This window comes from Petaurus breviceps, unplaced genomic scaffold (genome assembly GCF_028583685.1).
Source record: "Petaurus breviceps papuanus isolate PSGF00001 unplaced genomic scaffold, PetGlider_PUasm1.0 126, whole genome shotgun sequence".
Taxonomy (NCBI): Eukaryota; Metazoa; Chordata; class Mammalia; order Diprotodontia; family Petauridae; genus Petaurus; species Petaurus breviceps.
In genome coordinates, this window is record NW_027185655.1 from 34906845 (window position 1) to 34929316 (window position 22472).

The following is a 22472-nucleotide window of genomic DNA, read 5'->3' on the forward strand; positions in this document are numbered from 1 at the left end:
TCCCAGGCCACTACACCAGCTTGCTTCAAAACTCCAACAGGAAGCTAAAATCAATATACAATTGCCTTCTTTATTAAGCTCTGAAGGCTTAAAACAGTTTTATAGATTTACCTGTCAAAGATCTTTTGACCTAAAGTGGTACTTTCAGGGGCAGTTAGGTGGAGCAGTGAATAGAGCACTGGCCCTGGAGTCAGGAGGGCCTGAGTTCAAATCTAACCTCAGACACTTAACACACTCACTAGCTGTGTGACCTTGAGCAATTCACTTAACCCCAATTGCCCTGACTTCCCCCCTCCAAAAAAAAAAAAAAAAGGAAAGCAGTTCTTTCTAAAGTGGCCAAAGGGTACTTTTTGTTTTTTTCTCAGAAAATCCTAAAAACTTTCAAACAGGACAATACAGAGGCTTAAATATGAAAGAACCATAGTTTTTTTCCAACAAGTATTGTATACTATATGTATACAATATATGATATACTATGATTATCTATGACTATAAACAATAAGTGTATTTGTGTGTACCAGTGAAGATACAAAGGTGGGAAGTAATCTAACTCACTTTCCTTATATCCACTGGGGAAAAAAAAAATGGAAAATCTATGTTTAATATCAACTCTTCCTATACATTTACTCAACCTTTACTTCCTAAAATGTTAAAAAAAAAAAGATGCTTAAATGCTATGCAACAGTATTATTTTTGTGTAAGTTGCCGCAGCAATTAATCAGATTAATTACTTTCTCTGATATTCCTTACTAAATGACCTATATAAAATCTGCCCCCATTACAAGTGTACTCTGTTTAGAGCTTCAGTTTAAAATGTGAGGATAGCACTGTTGCTGCATTTGACAGAAAAATAAACCAAGCATCCCAAGAAGGACCTGGAAAGCATTTTCAAATTTGGTGTGATAAAACAAAGAGGACACTGGCTTTCTTGCTGCTCCTTGGACATGACACTCCATAGCTAGACTGAGTTTTCCCTGCTGCCTCCCCCTTGCCTAGGACTCTCTCTTCCTCTCTATCTCTGCCTTCCTTCAAGTCTCAGCTAGCATCCCACCTTCTAAAAGAAGCCTTTCCAGCCTTCTTGACTTAGTGTCTTCCTTGAAACTAACTCCAATTCATTTGTACAAAGTTGTCTGCATTAGACTATGAGTTCCTTCAGAGCAAGGACTGTTTTTCATTTTCTTTTCTTTGTATTCTCTGAATTTAACATAGTGCCTCATACGTAGTAGGTATTTAATAAATACTAGTTGACTGACCAACCTCTTCAGATATTTTGTCCAGAAATAAAGCTTAACATTATAACAAACTCAACTTTCTTCTAAGCAGGGAGGGAAGAGACCTTCTGGTTTCTGCCAGCTTGACCTGCATCATTTGAACTAGTCTATGCTTGAAGAGGCACTCAAAAGAAATCAAGAGAAAAAAACAGCAGAGAAACCTCATGTTTCCAGTCATCCATGAAGACACAAGATCCAGAAGGCACATCAGAAGATAACAGAAACAGACAGTTCAGACAATGAAGCAAATTGAACCAAATCCTATGCAGCAAAACTTAACTGTTTTGCACTTAGAAATAAGGAAAAGACACGCAAGACAAGGAAGTAACAAAAGCAAAATCATAAATAAGAAGCCAAAAGTTTAATTCTCTTGCATAAAGTCAGTAGATTCTGGATTGACATTCATATTAAGAAAGCGTTAGATCACAATGGTTTGGGGCTCAATAAATGACTGGAAATAATGTCTGATTATATTTCAGAGTAGTAAAATCTCAATTGCTACAAATATCTTGCAGCTCAATTACAGTATAAAAGCAAGATCAAGCCATCTCTATATGGTAATGATAGGGAACATGGGACAGAGGGTGTTTTGTTTTTAAAGAGAAGAGAAATATTTCCCTTCTAAAGGATAACATAAAAGCTGCAAAAAAAAACCATGGAAAATAAACATAAATATGATATAAAAAGGCAAGATTTAAAATCCTAATGCGGGATTATTAACCATAATAAAATGAAAAGATACATTAAAAACAGCAGTACATAATAGAACCCACAAGGCAGGCAAAAAAAAAAAGATGCTAAGTTAGAGAGAAAAGGTTTGTTTTTAAGGAATAATGTCCTCCCAGACACCACAACAAAGCAGTGCAAACGGTAACTGTGTGGTCCCCTTTCTGTTAATAAATCAAGCATCAAAGGCTGATGGGTTGTTAATAATGTTTAGGCATTCTCCAAGGACTTGTAGTACTCAGTCAGCACAGTCCACGCTTTGGGGGCCATGAAACCTTCAGGAGGTTTCTGTCCTTCTCGGGCAAGTTTCCGCATTCGGGTTCCCGAAATAAATTCAAAGTCCTCATGGCTGAAAGAGAGAAAGAAAAAAAAAAGTAGTGAAATAATAAGCATTTCTGCCTTTTCAAGAGGCAATATGGCACAGGGGATGATGGCCACACAGTTAGAGCTGGGTTCAAATACCTCTCAGTGCACCAGTGTGCCTCTAAGAGGATAAGTTGCCAAAAACATGCAGACTTCCTCTTCCAGGAGTTCCCTGGATCAGCAAAATCACAGGTCCTAGGCTTCATCCCCGCTGTCTTCAGATTAGCTTCGCCTTTCTTTTACATCCCCAGCTTCTTGGCACTGAGCTTAATAAGTGCTCATCGACTTAATCATGACAGCAGCTTAGCAAAAAATCCACCTGGTTAACTTGTGAATGCAAATATGATTCCAGAAAGTGATGCAGATAACATTCTAACACTCAGCATTACATACTTTCAGAGTCAAGAAATGTTTTTCTCTCCTTAAATCCAATTTGGCCAACACAGACTGAAAATAGCTCCAGAAAGCTGCTAACCTGAAACTCAAAATGCAACCAGTATGTCAGAACTGAACAAAGGGCAAGGGGAATCAAAATTTCTTAATAGCAGTTAGTGAAATCTGTATTTTACCATGAAGTTGACATCAACAGAATATAGCATATCGTACTGCATCTTAACAGCAGGATTACAAAGCCACAGACTTTAGTCTTTAAAAGCACAAATACTCCCATTCTGTCCCTAAATTAAAAACTGACACATATCTTCATAACAAGGTCAATCGAGATTTAAATAATAATTGGTCTTCTTAGTTTTGGACCAAGTTTTGAGCTGCAACAGCTTCCATCAGGTGTGTGCTGATAAATATTTAACTGGCTTGGGGGAGAGGAATGGAAAATGTACAACAGAATTTTAAGTTTAATGTGCATCATGAACACTTACACTTACTCCACTTTTCTGAAATTAACAACTAAAAAAATAAATTAAGCCCTGATTTCTGGCATTTGCTGATTTCCCAGGTGTGAATACTCACTGAAAATTTAATAACCATGTCTCAAGAACCAATTTAGGTTGACACACCCCTGGTTTTCAACCACTCTTAAGCTCCAGGACAAAATAAGAGATTGGTATACTCTACAAGAGATTGGTCAACCTCTTAAGTTTCCCTCTTCCCTTGTATTGAGGGACCAATGAAATCATAATAAATGACTATGTGGTCATTGGCACTTCTGAATGTTCCCTAGTCATTCTCTATTCAGAGAGAAATGAGATTGATCTGTGAAAAACAAGATACTAAAAGACGCACTAAGGGCAAAATATTTATTTACTGGGTAATGTGACAATGTTAAAACTATTACAAGGTGCAAGGAATTGTAAGGAGTAGATGATATAAATATCAACAAAACTCTTACCAACTGGCTTAATATATGAGCCATCAGAGGAAATCTGGGTTCAAATTAAGACTAGTTGGGGGTTTTTTCCCTTCCTTTTCCTTTTGACATGACACAAACCTCACCACAATTGACAGCAGATGTTAATTCCAGTAGAAATTACTGTTAAAAATAAATGCAGGGCGGAGCCAAGAAGGCAGAGTAAAAGCATGAACTAGTCTGAGCTCTCCCCCAAGCAACCTCCAAATACCTTTAAATAATGACTCTAAAATTCTTGAGCAGCAAAATCCACCAAAAAACCCCGCAATTTTCCAGGCCTAAACAACTTAGGTTAGTAAAAAGGGTCTGTTGTGTGAGGGTGAGACAGGAGCTCAGGTCCAGCACAGACCTGGCCCCAGCAAATAAGGAACGGGCTTAGGGTGACTGAATCAGTGGCAGCAGTGATGGTTTCCAGTCCTCTTAGCCCACAGATGGCAAGGAGATCAGACAACAGGTCAGGAGATTTAAAGGGGTCATATTCCTTTACTGGCACCAGTGGCAGTATTGCCTATATTTGGATCTGGTCACAGTCCTGGGTCATAGTCCCAGTGCAAGGAAGAGCCCTGGCACAGCAGAGTTTGTGGCCCCAGGGGAGCAGGGAATCTGGTCATAGTTCCAGGGCAGAAAAGAGTGCTTGTGGTCATTCAAAAGTGTACAATGCACAGTACAGGTGAGTAGTAAACACATCTCTCCTTAGATCATACCTCCTTGGAAGAATTGAAAACTTAGAGGTCCCCAGAATTACCAGCTGTACAAGTAACCTGAAGCTTGGGAAAATCCACCCTCCACTTGGGAAGCAAAGCCCGACTTTAGCATAGAGTTAAAAGTCAACAAATAGGCTAGAAAATCAGCAAACAGAAAAAAAAAAACTCTGGCCATAGAAAGTTACTATGGTGACAAGAAAGATCAAAACACACTCAGAAGACAAAAAAGTCAAAATTCCTGCAACCAAAGTCTCACAGAAAAATATGAATTGGTCTCAGGCCATGGAAGAGCTCAAAAAAGGACTTTTAAAATCAAGAGAGGTAGAGGAAAAATTGGAAAGAGAAATAAATGAGAGCTACATAAGAAAATCATGAAAAATTAGTGAATAGCTTGGTAGACACAAAAAAATACCAAAGAAAATAATACCTTAAAAAATAGAACAGGCCACAAGGTCAAACAGGCACAAAAATCCAATGCAGAAAAAAAATGCCTCAAAAATCAGAAATATTCAAATAAAAAAAGAGATATAAAAATTCACTGAAGAAAATTCCTTAAAAAGTAGAACTGGCTAAATGGAAAAGAAAGTACAAAAACTCACTGGAGAAAATAATTCGTTAAAAGTTAGAAATGGGCAAATTGAAGCTAGTGACTTTGAGACATCAAGAGACAAACAAAAATAAAAGAATGAAAAAATAGAAGACAATGTGAAACATCTCATTGGAAAAAAAAAGTGACCTGGAAAACTGATTGAGAGATAATTTAAGAATTATTGAAATACCTGAAAGTCATGATTTAGAAAAAAAAAAGGCCTAGACATCATCTTTCAAGAAATTACCAAGGAAAACTGTCCTGATATTCTAGAACCACAGGGTAAAAAAGAAATTGAAAGAATCTATCAATCACCTCCAGAAAGAGATTCCAAAATGAAAATTCTCAGGAATATTGTAACCAAATTCCAGACTTGCCAGATCAAGGAGAAAATATTGCAAGCAGCCAAAAAGAAACAATTCAAATGTTGTGAAGTCACAGTCAGTATAATACTCTTGTATTATTTATTATCATATTATTTGATTTAGCATCTTATCTTCTACATTAAAGAATCAGATAGCTTGGAATATGATATTCTGGAGGACAAAAGAGCTAGGATTACAGCCAAGAATCACCTACACCTAACAAAACTGAGTATAATCCTTGGGGGGGGGGGGGGGGGCATTGGGAGGAGGTATGGAATTCAACAAAACAGAGGATTTTCATGCATTCCTAATGAAAGACCAGAACAGAAAATCTGACTTTCAAATACAAGATGCAAAAAAAAGCATAAAAAGGTAAACAGGAAAGAGAACTCGTAAGGGATCTGATAAGGCTAAACTGTTTATATTTCTACATGGGAAAATTATATTTATAACTTCTAAAACGTTTCTCATTATTAGAGCAGTTGGAAGGAGTATAAATAGAAAGCAGAGGTGTGAGTTGAATGTTATGGTAAGATTATCTAAAAAAATTTTAAATTAAGGGATGAGAAAGAAGAATGCGCTGGGAGAAGGGGAAAGGGAGAGGTAGAATAGGATAAATTATCTGAATAAAAGAAGCCTGAAAGAGATTTTACAGTGGAGGGGAAAATTGGAGAAGCAAGGAGGAGAGAACATGAACCTTACTCTCATCAGAATTGGCTCAAAGAGGGAATAGTATACACACCCAGTGGGGTATAGAAATCTGTGACCACACAGGAAAGTAGGAAAGGGAGGTGGATAAGAGAAGCAGTGAGGGAAGCTGATAGAATGAGGAATTTGGTGGAGGTAAAAGTCAAAAGCAAAACACTACTGAGAATGGACAGGGTAAAAGGGAGGGGGAGAGAAAGAGAAAAGGATAAACATGGAAAATAAGATTAAAGGAAATACATAATCATTACTGTGGGGGAAAAATTATGAGCTTCTCTAATAAATACTTCATTTCTCAAATATATAGAAGACTGAGTCAAATGTATAGAAATAAAAGCCATTCCTTACTTAATAAATGGTCAAAGGATATGAACAGGTAGTTTTCAGATAAAGTAATAAAAGCTATCTATAGTTACATGGTAGTTACATGGGAAAAAATGCTCTAAATCACTACTGATGAGAGAAATGCAAATTAAAATAATCCTGAACTACCCACCCTACACCCATCAGATTGGCTAATATAACAGAAAAAGAAAATGACAAATGTTGGAAAGGATGTGGGAAAATTAAAACACTAATGTACAATTGGTGAAGTTGTATACTGATTCAACTATTCTGGAGAGGAATTTGGAACTACGCCCAAAGGGCTATAAAATCATGCATGCACTTTGATTAAGGAATACCGCTACTAGGTCTGCAAACCAAAGAAATTTAAAAAAAAAGAAAAAAGAAAAAGACCTATGTGTACAAAAATACTCGTAGCAATTCATTTACTGGTGGCAAAGAACTGGAATTTGAGGGGATGTCCATCACTTGGGGAATGGCTAAACAAATCGTTTTATATGATATTGATGGAATACTATGTTATAAGAAATGACAAGGATTGGGGGGGGGGGCGGAGCCAAGAGGGCGGAGTAGAAGCATGACCCTCCCTCGGCTCCGGCTTCCACCCTCCTCAATCCATGTAAGGGAGGGACTCTGAACAAACTTTGGAGCTGCAGAACCCACAAAATGACACAGAGAGGCTGACCTCCCGCTGAGAACAGCCCGGCAGGCTGGCAGGAATCAGCCAGCTCAACGCTCTGGGAGCCGAGCCCAGCCCCACGCTGAGGCTTTAGCCCCACGGCGGGCCTGACCAGCCCCGGGCCAGAGGGGCTCCAGATCAGCAGCAGCTGTGGCCGTTTCCAGATCTATCAATACATAGATGCGAAGGACAAGTTCTAATAAGGAATAATAGCGGGCGACAGCACGGTGGCCTGCGCGGGAAGGTGCGGCGGTGGCAGCACTGCGGGCGCAGGCCGAGAAGGGGCCTGATCAACTCTGAGGGCAAGTCTTCCCACCAACCACAAGGTCCACTACCAGGCCTATCACCAAAGGGCTAGGACTGGAAAGAGCAAGCCCCTTTCAGGACCTCCAAAGACAAGGATGACAGAGTGAACCCCACTTGCTCCAAACCCCCCCTCTGACCCTGAAAATATAGTAACTCTTGCCCCAGTGCAAAACCCTCTACAGTAAAGGCTTGGGATCCTAGAGGAAGGGCGTGGCTAGGACACTGCCTCAAAATGGGTAGAAAGCAGACTACAAAGACAAAGACTCTAGAGTCCTACTACCCTCGGAGGGAGGAACCAACCTCAGAGGGAGACACTGTGGACTCCACACTCACAGCTGAGACTTCAACAGGGAATGGATCCCAAGCACAGAAGGCTCTCCTAGATGAGATCAAAAGGAACTTTGAAAGCAAAATGAGAGAGATAGAAGACAAAATGAATAATTCTCTCAAAACGAAAATAGCAGAATTCGAAAAACATTATGAGGAAAACATCTCTCTAAAAAGAAAAGTGTATGATATGGAAAAGGAGCTTCAAAAATTAACCAAGGAAAATGATTTGCTAAAAACCAGAATTAACCAAATGGAAACAAATAACTCTATGAGGAACCAAGAATTAGCCAAGCAAAACAACAAAAATGAAAAATTAGAAAAAGAGGTAAAATACCTCAAAGAAAAAATAACAGACCTGGAAAACAGATCCAGGAGAGATAATCTGAGAATCATAGGCCTACCAGAAAATTATGATGAAAAAATGAGCCTGGACAACATTCTCCAAGAGCTCGTTAAGGAAAACTGCCCTGAGATACTAGAACCTGAGGGGAAAATAGAAATCGAGAGAGTCCACCAGACACCTGCTGTAAGAGATCCCAAACTGAAAAATCCTTGAAATGTTGTGGCCAAACTCCAGAACTACCAGATAAAAGAGAAAATGCTTCAAGCGGCCAGAAAGAAACAATTCAAATATCGAGGGTCCACAGTGAGGATTGCACAGGATTTGTCAGCCTCCACACTGAAAGATCGGAGGCAGTGGAATACAATTTTCAGGAAGGCAAAACAGCTCGGATTACAACCAAGGATCACATACCCAGCGAGACTGAGAATATTCTTCCAGGCAAAGAGATGGTCATTCAATGATATAACAGAGTTCCAGATCTTATTAATAAAAAAGCCAGAACTCAATGGAAAATTCAACCTCCAATTACGAGAAGCAACAGTGACTTAGAAAGGTAAACAAGGAGAACACACATCATTTTAGAGGGAAAGAGGGGAGGGAGAGGAGTTTCGCATGAGATCTGTTCCTGTCATTCTTGATGCGAAGAAAAAATAGCATACCTCATTAAGTATAACAATATCCTACAGGCAGTAGGAGGGGGAAAGGGTTACAAAAGGGGGGTGGGAATGATTTGTAGGGAGGGAAGTAGTAAGGGGAAAAGGGGAGGAAAAGGGAGGGGGGCCGAAAAGGGAACACTGAGGGAGGCGGTGGTCAAAAGGAAAACTATTAAGGAGGGGAAGGGAGAAGGGAGGGAAAATACGAACATTAACAGGGGCAGGAATAGGATAAGGGGAAAGAAACAGATAACAATTATAACTGTAAATGTGAATGGAATGAACTCTCCTATAAAATGGAGACAGACGGCAGAATGGATTAGAAATCATAATCCTACAATATGCTGTTTACAAGAAACACATTTGAAACAGAGGGATACATACAAGGTAAAGGTAAAAGGTTGGAGTAAAATATATCATGCCTCAGCTAAAGTAAAAAAAGCAGGGGTAGCAATCCTTATCTCAGATAAAGTAAATGCAAAAATTGACCTAATTAAAAGAGATAAGGAAGGAAACTATATCCTGTTAATAGGCACCATCGAGAATGAAGCAATATCACTACTTAACATATATGCACCAAGTGGTGTAGCATCCAAATTCCTAGAGGTGAAGGTAAAGGAATCAGAGGAAGAAATAGATAGCAAAACTATACTAGTGGGAGACCTTAATCTCCCCCTATCTGAACTTGATAAATCCAACCTCAAAATAAACAAGAAAGAAGTTAAGGAGGTGAACAGGATTTTAGAGAGGATAGGTATGATAGATCTCTGGAGAAAACTGAATGGGGATAAAAAGGAATATACTTTCTTCTCAGCAGTTCATGGCACATATTCAAAAATTGACCATGTTCTAGGGCATAAAAACCTCACAATTCTATGCAGTAAGGCAGAAATATTAAACGCATCATTCTCAGATCATGATGCAATAAAAATTATATGCAATAAAGGGCCAGGGAAAGACAGACTAAAAACTAACTGGAAATTAAACAATTTGATCCTAAAGAATGAGTGGGTCAAACAAGAAATTATAGAAACAATCAGTAATTTCATTCAAGAGAATGATAATAATGAGACAACATACCAAAATCTGTGGGATGCATTAAAGGCAGTTTTTAGGGGAAGTTTTATATCCCTGAGTGCATACATGATTAAATTAGAGAAAAGGGAGCTCAATGAATTGGGCATGCAATTAAAAAACCTAGAAAAAGAACAAATTCAAAATCCCCAATTAAATACTAAACTAGAAATATTGAAGACTAAAGGAGAGATTAATAAAATCGAAATTAAGAAAACTATTGAACTAATAAATAAAACCAAGAGCTGGTTTTATGAAAAAAACCAACAAAATTGATAGACCGTTAGTCAATATGATTAAAAAAAAAGAAAGAAGAAAACCAAATTATGAGTATCAAAAATGAAAAGGGTGAATCTACCTCCAATGAAGAGGAAATCAAAACAATAATTAGGAATTATTTTTCCCAACTGTATGCACATAAATTTGACAATCTTAGGGAAATGGATGAATACTTAGAAACATACAAGTTGCCCAGATTAACTGAAGAGGAAGTAGATTACTTAAATAATCCCATCCCAGAAAAAGAAATTGAACAAGCCATCAGTCACCTCCCTAGGAAAAAATCTCCAGGGCCAGATGGATTCACTAGTGAATTCTATCAAACATTTAAAGAACAATTGATTCCAATACTCTACAAATTATTTGGGAAAATTAGTGAAGGAGTCCTACCAAATTCTTTTTATGACACAAATATGGTACTGATACCTAAATCAGGAAGAGATAAAACATAGAAAGAAAATTATAGACCAATCTCCCTCGTGAATATAGATGCAAAAATTCTAAATAAAATACTAGCCAAAAGACTACAGCAACTTATCTCAAGAATAATACACTTTGATCAGGTAGGATTTATTCCAGGAATGCAAGGATGGTTTAATATTAGGAAAACCATCAGTATAATTGAGCATATCAACAATAAAACTAGCAGAAACCACATGATCATCTCAATAGATGCAGAAAAGGCTTTTGACAAAATACAACATCCATTCCTATTAAAAACATTAGAAAGTATAGGAATAAATGGAGCCTTCCTTAAAATAATAGGTAGCATCTATTTAAAGCCATCAGCAAGTATTATATGCAATGGGGAGAAGCTGGAAGCATTTCCCATAAGATCAGGGGTGAAACAAGGGTGTCCACTATCACCCCTCTTATTCAATCTGGTACTAGAAATGTTAGCAGTAGCAATTAGAGAAGAAAAAGAAATCAAAGGAATCAAGTTAGGCAAAGAAGAGACCAAGCTATCACTCTTCGCAGATGACATGATGATATACTTAGAGAATCCTAGAGAATCAAGTAAAAAACTGCTTGAGACAATAAATAAATTTGGCAAAGTTGCAGGATATAAAACAAACCCACATAAATCCTCGGCATTCCTATATATTTCCAATGAAACTCAACAGCAAGAAGTAGAAAGAGAAATCCCATTTAAAGTTACTGTAGACATTATAAAATATTTGGGAATCTACCTGCCAAAACAAACCCAGGACCTGTATGATCATAACTACAAAACACTTTTCACACAAATAAAGTCAGATCTAACTAATTGGAAAAATATCAATTGCTCATGGCTGGCTCGAGCTAACATAATAAAAATGACAATTTTACCTAAATTAAATTATATATTTAGTGCCATACCAATTAATTTACCAAAAAACTACTTTATAGAGTTAGAAAAAATAGTAACAAAATTCATCTGGAAGAATAAATGGTCCAGAATATCAAGGGAATTAATGAAAAAAAAATGCTAGGGAAGGTGGACTAGCCTTTACCAGATTTCAATCTGTACTATAAAGCAGCAGTCATCAAAACTACTTGGTACTGGCTTAGGAATAGAGGAGTGGATCAGTGGAATAGATTAGGCACACGAGATTCAGAAGTCAACGACTACAGTAATGTATTGTTTGATAAACCCCCAGACCCTGGTTTTTGGGATAAGAACTCACTATTTGACAAAAACTGCTGGGAAAACTGGAATATAGTATGGCAGAAACTGGACATAGACCATTATCTAACACCATATACCAAAATCAAGTCTAAATGGGTTCATGATCTAGGTATAAAGGTTGATACTGTAAGCAGTCTGCTAAAACAAGGAATAGTTTACCTATCAGACTTGTGGAGAGGGAATGACTTTATGACGAAACAGGAATTAGAGAACATTATAAAATGTAAAATGGATAATTTTGACTACATGAAATTGAAAAGTTTCTGTACAAATAAAGCCATTGTAACCAAGATTAGGAGGAAGGTGGGAAATTGGGAAAGAATCTTTACAACCTATGTCTCTGACAAAGGACTCATCTCTAAAATATACAGAGAACTGAGTCAAATTTATAAGAATACAAGTCATTCCCCAATTGATAAATGGTCAAAGGATATGAACAGACAGTTTTCAGAGAAAGAAATTAAAGCTATCTATAAGCACATGAAGAAATGCTCTAATTCACTATTGATTAGAGAAATGCAAATCAAAACAACTCTGAGGTACCACATCTCACCAGTTAGATTGGCTAAGATGACAAAACAGGAAAATGACAAATGCTGGAGAGGATGTGGGCAAACTGGAACACTAATGCATTGTTGGTGGAGTTGTGAACTGATCCAGCCTTTCTGGAAAGCAATCTGGAACTATGCCCAAAGGGCTATAAATACTCTCATACCCTTTGATCCAGCAATACCACTCCTAGGGTTATATCCCAAAGAAATCATAGAAATGGGAGAAAGACCCATATGTACAAAAATGTTTATAGCAGCTCTTTTTGTTGTGGCAAAGAATTGGAAATCAAGGGGGTGTCCATCAATTGGGGAATGGCTGAACAAGTTGTGGTATATGCATATTATGGAATATTATTGCGCTATAAGAAACGGGGAGCAGGCGGTCTTCATATTTACCTGGAGAGGCTTAAAAGAACTGATGCTGAGTGAGAAGAGTAGAACCAGGAGGAATTTGTACATAATTACAGACACAACGTATGTGTGATGACCAACTTTGATAGACTGGACTCTTCTCAACAATGCAGGGATATAAGTCAATCCCAAAAGACGCATGATGGAGAGAAAAACGTGCATCCAGAGAAAGAACTAGAAAGAACTAAATTTATATCCAGGTGGAAGCAAAATACCTGATCTTTTTTCGTTCTCTTATTTGATTTTATGTCCTCTTTACCATTTTTCATTCCAGCTGGTACAATCCATCCTTATAACCTGACCATTGTATAATGTGAAAGTATTTACAGATCCTATACTTGATTATAAGACGCCATGGGGGGGAGGGGAAAGAGGGGGACAAAATGTGAAATTCAAGGAATTGTGGAATTGAATCCTGTAAACTAAAAGGAAACAAACAAATTAATAAATTAAAAATTGAATTTAAAAAAAAAAAGAAATGACAAGCAAGGTGCTCTCACAGTAAACTCAAAAGACTTACACAAACGGATGCAAAGTGAAATGAGCAGAACCAGAAGAACACTGTACACAGTAATAGCAATATAGTATGATGACGTACTATGAATAATCGAGCTATTATCAGCAATACAATGACCCAAGACAATGCTATAGGATTTATGATGAAAGGTGCTGTCCATCTCCAGAGAAAGAAGTGGTAGAGCCCGAATGCAGATCAAAGATACTTTTTCTGTACTTTATTCTTGGGAGTTTTTTGGTCTGTGTTTTCTTTCACAGCATGACTTAAATGGAAACATGTTTTGCATGAGTACACATGTATGACATCTATGTCAAACTGCTTGCCTTCTCAGGGCATGAAGGGGAGGGGGAAGTTGAAATTCAAAATTTGACCCAAAAAGGAATGTTAAAAATGTTTTTAACATGTAATTGGGAAAAAATATTAAATATGAAAGATAAATAAATGCAGCCAGCTCACTGTTAAGCAACAACAAGATGCTGAGTTTTAGTTCTGAGAAGACACGGCATGCTATGGAGTTGATCTCAACTATCAAGCTATTAAGAACCAAGAAAAAGGTAAAATAAAAATTTCACATAATACTAATTACCCTAATAACTAATTATCTTAATATCATACATGTACATTATTATTGCACTTGCTAATCCACCCACGAAAACTAGAAAGAGAGTAGGGGCGGCTAGGTGGCACAGTAAATAGAGCACCGGCCCTGGAGTCAGGAGGACCTGAGTTCAAATCTAGCCTCAGACACTTAACACAAAAACTAGCCGTGTGACCTTGGGCAAGTCCCTTAAACCCAATTACCCTGGGGGGGGGGGGGAACCTAAAAAGAAAAAATGGAAAAATGAAAATTATAATGAACTAAAATTAAAGCAAAAATTTAGCTTAAGGGGATTAGCTTGACACAATGGAAATATTGTGCAGAATCTAAGGTCAAGAAAGCTGAATTTGAATCCTACTGCAAGGACGTTATTATATGGACATTTGTAGAGAACTTTCAGAAGTTTCTCAGCTCCGCTAATGAAATATTCCCCTTCCCTATATTATTATCTGAAAGGCTACAGGGCCAACAAGCAGGAGTATGTATTATGAAGGGAACGTTTTGGGGCCCCTCGACCTCACTATGGTATATTCCCCTGTCCTATACAGTTACCTGCAAAGGTTACCAGGCAGATAAGCAAGAGGGCATGTAATCTTTTTTGTTTATGCCTCTGGATATGGTCCTAGAATAATACTCTAATAAGTAACTAACCTTAAGCAAGGGTAAATAGTGAACAGGATTAAGGGAGGCTCCTACATTATCTGCATTCCTTTGATATAGGATCTTTCTACACTGTCTACATTCTCTTGGGGGGGCATAAAAACACTGTGAGCTCCTTGCATCTTTGGCTCTGTATGAAATGATCCTGTAATAAACAGACTATTGATTACACCCCACTCTTGTTATTCTCACTGCTCACTAGCCCACCAACTGCACTGGCTGCAGTAGACATTAACAAATCACAACCCCTCAAGAGTCTAAGTCTATAAAATGTGGTAATAATTCTTGAACTACCTACTTTAAAGGGTACACTTGTGAGGAAACTGCTTTGCAAATCTTAATGCATTGCACAAGTATGAATAATTATTTAGTGGTATATGTTGACATAAGAGAAAACTGGACATCTGAGAACACAAGCATATTATATGTTCATCTGGATATCACGTATTTATACATGATAATATATTTATACAAGATAATATACGTCATGCATGTGTGTATACACACAACACACACACACACATACCCCTCAAAAGTCTCAGTGCAAATATATCCCAAGACTTTCAGGACACCCTGGATTACTAAATAACAAGAGTTATAAGACCTTGCCTTTGCTGATTTTGCCCAAGGGCAATAGGGGAAGGTGATCCATACTTGTGCATAAATCATTCCTTTGGCTGAAACAACTGATGATTTCATAAAATCTCATTCATTTGCATATGGAGCCACTTATACTCTGGCAAAGTACTGTGCTAAGTACTGTAGTCACTGTAGCAAAAAAAAAAAATAAACAAAGTGTGGTCAATTTCTCAAACAATCGCTTTTAATAAAAATAAGCTCAGAAAGACAAAATCAGTATGTACTCTCCCCATCCCCTGGTGCTGTTCTCACACTGGGAAGGAAGGCACTTATTAAATGTTCACTGAATGGGATATCAGGATTAACTTCTATTCTTAGTCTTCATTGCATGGACTGAAAGAGCAAAGTGATTTACCATGCCCTTGGTAGATGTTCAATAAACGTGTGAGATGCAAAAACATTCAGAAAAGGTTCCTATCAAAAAGAGTTTAGTCTGGGGGACTAAAACACCCACTTGTTTTATAGATGTCAGGCGAAGACTGCATCTGGTTGGTTCTGGTCCTGATAGTGGTCATCACATACCCCCTATCCCCACCTGTGATAGTAATGGCATTTAAAGATTCCCCTGTATTGGCTTAGTTTTTCAAATTGATTGTGTTAAAACCCAGAGCTTGTTAATCCCACCTGTGGGATGGACTTGTTGATGTGAAAAGAAAGTCCTGAACTGGGAGGAGCTGGTAACGTAGATTTGGAGAAACAAGTGAGAAGCAGAAGAACTTTTTTTTTTGGAAGCAGCACCTCGTGGAGAGAGAAAGAGGCTAAGAGAATTGCTGGTGGCCGCTTTGAATTGCCCTGGACTTTTGAGACCTGCCCCCTGAGCTGCCAAGGACTGAGGAGACATGGCTGTTTTGCTGGTACTTTGTCTGTTTTGATGTTGTTTTGCCAGATTTGTCCACTGGTGAAAGACAGTCCTGTTGAAGAAGTCCTGGAACCTGGCTTTTGGTTAAGAAGCCCTGAGACTGTCCTGCAGACAGAGAGTGAATACTGTCCACTGGTGAAGGACAGTGCTGTTGTTGCAGGGGTCTGGGAACCTTTCTGTTGGTTCAGAAGCCCTGAAGAAGGATTTTCTTGTTGTATGTTTACAGAACTCCTGGGAGAGGGTTTTGCTAATGTGTTCAGGGGTTCTAGGACTGTTCTACAGACAGAGGATGAATTCATGAAGGGACTGGCAATGTATCTTATGGCCTTGCTAATAGCCTTGTCTCCCCAGGAACTAACTAAGATTGCTGAGAACTAGCCTCGAGTCAAGATGAAGAAAAGACCTCCATTTGGGTATTAAGTGCTGTGTTTAAACTTGATGTAACTCTGGGGTAGATTCAATTGTGATCCAGGGGTGGGGAACTTTTGACCTTTTTGTGTTCTATGGTTGAGCAAATGAATGTATTTTACTTATGTTTGGAAACTAATCTCCATTTGAGAAGAGGGGCTTTGTGGTGGACTTAATGAAGGTACAGCCTAGGGGTGGAATAGTATTTAGAACAGGGACTTTGTAATTGATTGAATGATTGGAAGGTCCTGGGGTGGGGTAGTCCTTGGAGATTATTTAATCATCCTTAGTAAATGCTGTATTTTGAATGATGTCATGTTTTGACCTTCTCTGTTCTTGGTTTGTCACTGAATAAAATGGAGAGCACCTATGCTGGTATTTTGAACCTTGGGAAATTGCCTTTTTTTGGGGTATTACAGTACATTACATTACACCACCCAATAATTAATTCTAGTGATCATGGAACAGCCTCAACCCCCACCATCTTCTAAGATCTGACTTCTAGTCTAACACAATTCATTAGTTACTGAGATGCCAAAAGAACAATAAAGAACAAACTTTCAGCTCCAAGTTTATTTGCCATTGTAGAGGGCACCAGGCCCTTCTTCTGGTACACCAGATTATTAGATGAGAAATCCTCTACAGAGATGAAGAGTGCCATTCACTTGTTTCTAGCTTGTTCTAAACTAGACCATGAGATCATAGATCTAGAAACAGTCATTCAATATGCCTTTAGTAAGAGCCTACAATGTGACAGCTACTGTGCCATGCAATGGTGAGAGAAGGAAAGGCTAAAAAAAAAAAGGAGGCCACCACAGTCTAATAGGGGAGATAGCATGCCAACAGCTATGCACAAACAAGAAAGCCATGGGAAAAACCAGAGATAATCAACGGGGTCACTGACATTAAGGAGCATCAGGAAAAGCCTCCTGTAGAGTGTGGGACTTGGAAACAGCCAGAGAAGCCAGGAGGGGAAAGAATCTCAGGCATGGGGACAGCCCCTGGAAAGGCCCAAAGCTAGTTAATTATCTTGTGTGAGCAACAGCTAGAAGGCAGATAGATGTCCCTGAAGGGAATCTGGGGGCAAGGTGTAAGAAGCCTGGAAAGGTAGAATGGGACCAGGTTACAAAGGGCTTTGAATGGCAGATGCGATACTAGAGGAGAAAACAGGATGTCGCCAGAGTTTATCGAATTAGAGAGGAGAAGGGGAAGGTAGACATGAGCAGACCTGTACTTTAGGAAAAACAATTTGACAGCTGAATAGAGAGACCAACAAAAAGGTTGTCTGGGTATGAGTTGGTGAAAGCCTGCACTAAGGCAGAAGGGGGCATGTGGGAGAGATGTTGAAAAGATAGAATTAACAGGACTTGGCGACAGACTGGACATGGCTGGTGGGAGAGAGTGAGGAGTCCAAGGAAATGCCAAGGTTGGGAGCCTAGAGGAAATGCTGCTGCCCTTGGTAGTAACAGGAAAGTTAGGAAGATGTGAGGGCTTGGAAAAGATAATGAGAAACAAAGCTAGCCAGAAGAGACCTTCAGAGATCATTAAGTCCAATCTTCCAATGTACCACACACTGTCTATTTGATTTCCATGCACAGACTGAATACTCTGTTAGCTAATGAAAGATTAGTAACAGAACCACTGGTTGAGACACCTTGGCTTTCCTACTCATTAGCCCAAGTCTCTTAGTTTTAGTGGGTGTGAGCTTCCTCCTGTATAAAATGAGGGGGGTTGGCTTCTATCTCCTTCCAAATTCTTAAATTCTATGGTTTTGTTTCCACTGACAATTAAATGACTAATTCAATTAAGCACCTACTATGTGTAAGGCAGAAAAGATACAAAGATTCTAAAATCGCGATCTCTGCCCTTGAAAAGCTAACATTCTACTGGGGTCAGGAGGAGATATGATCTGTACAATTAAGTGTAACATGAAAGTGATAGGTACACAAAGGGGAAAGGTAGACAGAGTCCTTCAGGAAAGCATGAGGAGCATGGAGAAAATGTTTTAAAATCATTCATTCTGAATATACAAGGAGTCAATGCTACTTTACAGGTCATCTATCCACCCATCGTTCATTCACTCCAAAGAATTCTGACTCCAGAGGCTGCTAATCACTAAAATGGTCATCTATCCACCCATCGTTCATTCACTCCAAAGAATTGACTCCAGAGTCTGCTAATCACTAAAACCCAGATCTCAAAGAAGTGGGAGGAGGACCCTTTGTATACAAATAGAACAGGCTTGATGGAAATTCAAAAGGAACGGGAAAATGGGCCTGCTGGCTGACTTCTGTGTGGAGTCTGATTAAAAGGGAAAAAAAGCCAGACCAATTAAAGGCCATTCTTCTCCCAGAAAGCCAAACTGTCTGAAATTCAGGAGTTTGCTTGCATTCTTCCTAAAAATATAATTTAAAACCAAAGTCCCTAGGTAACTCTCTTCCCTCCTCCGGCTATTTCACACTCCATCTGGCCTGCATGCCACAAAAGTTTCTTCATCAAGCAAAAAGGGTTTCTGCTTCCACATGTTGCTGATTCCACTACATCCTGGTAAAGGAATAGACATCTTTCTGCTGCTGCCATATTTCCAGTTCTGTCTCTGTCACATAAGAATTTTAATTTTAGTCATTTGGACTTTATTCAGTCATTTGGTTATTAGGTTGTGGCATAAGACAACAGAACCAGAGGATCACAGATTTATGACTGGAAAATAGCATTTACATGTAAGTTATTTAATCAAACCCCTTATTTTACAGAAAGGAAACCAAGGCTGGACAAGTTAAGTAACTTGCCCAAAGTTAATGTCACAGTTAGCATGTGAACCCAGGTCTTTTGACTCCAAGTTCAGATCTCCATTATTATCTACGGGCCACAAAACAGACAATACTATCTTCAATCTAAGCCCATTTGGCAGCTTTATTTTCCACTGAAGCTGATGATAGGCAGCAAAAATAATAGCTTAAAGTGAAGAATACACAGAAAAATCCTGGCATAAACTGCAGTTTTTCTCTGGCATTTTTTTTTTCCTGTATTTCACCTAGAACCCACAGAAGGAAATTTAGGGAAGATGGCAAGATGAGGTATGGGCAGGAAGGAAATACTGATGGACCCTTGGAGGCTTGCTTTCCCAAGCTATTCTAAGCACAGCTTTTAGAGCAGCAATTAGAAAATCTCTCATGGCACCTGAAAAAAGAAATAAGGTTATATCTGCAGGAGATTTTCTTCTCAAAAATCACTTGGCTAAAGGGGAATATCGGAATGAGAACAGAAAAATTTACCTGTCAGATCTATGGATAAGAGAGGAATTTATCATCAAACAAGAAACGGGATCAGTAATGGATAATTTTGAATACATGAAACTAGCAAGGTTTTCTACAAACAAAATCAATGCAGCCAAAATTAGAAGGAAAGCCGGAAACTAGATGAGGAGGGAATTACAGCAAATTTCTCTAATAAAGGCCTCATTTCTCAAATACATACAGAATTGAGCCAAATTTATAAAAAACAAGCCATTCTCTAGTCCAGGCCTGCACAACCTGTAGCCCATGGGCCACTTGCAGTGAGCCAAAGGATTTCCTTTACATACAAAGTATGTTTTCCTCTACATTTTTCATGGGTGGCCAGAAATTCTTTGGCAGGGTTATAAGCTGCCTATGGGGCCGCAGGTTGAGAAGGCCTGCTCTAGTTGATAAATGGTCAAAAGATAAAAATTGGCAGTTTACAGATGAACAAATCAAAGCTATCATGTCACATGAAAAATGTTCAAAATCACTAGTGATTAGAGAAACGCAACTTAACACAACTTTGAGGTACAATCTCACATGTATCAGACTGGCAAATGACAGAAAAGGAAAATGACAAATGTTAGAGGGAATGTGGAAAAATAGAGACACTAATACACTAACTGTGAACTGGTCCAACCATTCTGGAGAACAATTTAGAACTAAGCTGAAATGACTATAGAAGTATACAGGAATGACACTGCTAGGTCTGTATCCCAAACAAACCAAAGAAAAAGGAAAATATTTATAGCAGCTTTTTCTGTGTGGTGGCAACAAACTGGAAATCAGCTGGGGAATGGATGAGCTAGTTGTGGTACTGTGATGAAGTAACATTGTGCTATAAGAAATGATGAGCAGGATAGTTTCAGAAAAATCTAGGAAGACTTATATGAACAGATGCAAAGTGAGTGAAGTGAACAGAACCAGGAAAACACTGTATACACAACAATATTATAAAGATGATCAACAGCGAAAGATTTAGCTCCTCTCATCGATACAATGATCCAATACAATTCAAAAGGGCTCATGGATGAAAAATACTACCTTAGGTCAGAGAGAACTGATGGCCTTTAAATGCAGACTGAAGTTATATTTTTTCACTATGTTTCTTGATTTTTATTGTTTGCTTCTTGTTGTTGGTTGGTTGGTTGGTCTGTTGTTGCAACATGGCTAATATGGAAATCTATTTTGCATGACTTCGCATGTATAATTGATATCATATTACTTTCCTGCTCAAATGGATGAAGGAAGAATAGAAGGGAGAAAATTTGGAACTCAAAAAAAGTTTCTTAAGAACATTAAAAATTAATTAATTAAAAAAAAAAAACCACTTGGCTTAGTGACTCCTGTATTCAGTATAAAAAGAATGCCATGACTTAGGAACAACATCAATGGGCAGCTCCACGAGTCCCCTGTGTTGTTCTGCACTTATCCACTAACCACATGGGGTCTGTGTCTTGACTGACTCCACAGAGGACAGTGTGCCCTGGCCACTTGTAAAGCTTTTCTCATCCCACAGCCATCTGCTGCCCTTCTACCCACATGTGCAATACTCAACTGACATCAGCAAAAGCTGTGCGCAGTGATGAGACAGGGCAGCAGATGGCCTGTTGCTACCTTCAAAAAGACCAGCTCATAAGAAGAAGTTACACACTGAGACGTTCACAGAAACCACTGGAAATTTCTTCTAATAGAGAGAATGTAACAAAGCATTTCATAATTTAAAAAAGTATTACCCTGTGATGGAGCTTCAATTAACTTTTAATCCATGCGAGACAGAGACAGCAAAGTATTCCTGCACAAGAGGGTACCTTGTTGGAGTAATGGACATAATTTCATGTGCGTGTGAAAGATTTCCTGGGGAAATTCCTTCCACCTGTACAGACTGGCAACTCCTTTGTCAATTGTAGTCTTTAAGCATTGCCTGGAACGATGAGGAGCTAAGTGAGTTGTCCATGGCCACATGGCAAGGAGGTGTCAAGGAAAGAACTTGAATCTGGGTCTTCATGACTCCAAGAGCAGTCTTCTACCTGCACCCTCTGCTCGTTATATGATGTATACTAAACACTCAAGACTTCAGCTTAAAAGTGGGGTCTTTCAAAATCTGGTGAAACACTATGATCATGGCCTCATCCTAAGGGCTGCATATCCTCATGTATGGAAAGGTTTTGCCAACAGGAGGTAATCATTAGAGAATTTTACCCCTCTTAATTCTACTACCTCCTTTCTCTTTTATTTATTTCCTATTTTCTGACTCCTTCTGTATCCCTAGCATTTTAGCACAGTGACCAGAATATAGTAGGTTCTTAATAAATTCTGACTGACTTTCAAAGTATTAAAATTCAGAGCACATGAAAATTTCAATTAACTAGAACCCAAGTAATCAGAATCCTCAATCAATTAACATCTGCTCTCTTCCCTGTTCCTCTACCACTATATTCCAGTTTTACCACCACAGATAAAAGAAAATGTACTCCTGAGAGGGATTCAGCAAAAACAAACCCAAAACTTGGAAGTATGTTGTACATTCAGAGCAGAATCATCTTGAACCAGGAAAAGAAAACTCATGTTCAGAACAACAGGTAGAAAATGTGAGTGGTTATGGCTGTATGCATTGACATTTATATAGTTTTATTAATTCTTGATACTAAATTCTCTAATGATTAGGCTCATGACAGCAAAGCCTTTTCACATGTAAGCCTAGAAATTTAAGGCCCGCAAAGAATTTTAACAAGTGTCAGCTCGTCATTTGATACTTACAACCACTCTGTGATGTAGATACTA

At 38.5% G+C, this 22472-nt stretch overlaps 1 protein-coding gene across 4 annotated transcripts in view; it reads right to left on the bottom strand.

The window, feature by feature from the left end:
- Positions 1-1613: 1613 nt before the first annotated feature.
- The window catches only part of PAPSS1 (3'-phosphoadenosine 5'-phosphosulfate synthase 1), a 524017-nt gene continuing 503158 nt past the window's right edge, over positions 1614-22472 (bottom strand). For all 4 annotated transcript variants that reach the window (XM_069094889.1, XM_069094871.1, XM_069094880.1 and 1 more), the window contains one exon: positions 1614-2346. In XM_069094889.1, the coding sequence (XP_068950990.1) occupies positions 2208-2346 (139 nt within the window). In that variant the 3' untranslated portion in view covers positions 1614-2207. The remainder of the gene's footprint in view (positions 2347-22472) is intronic.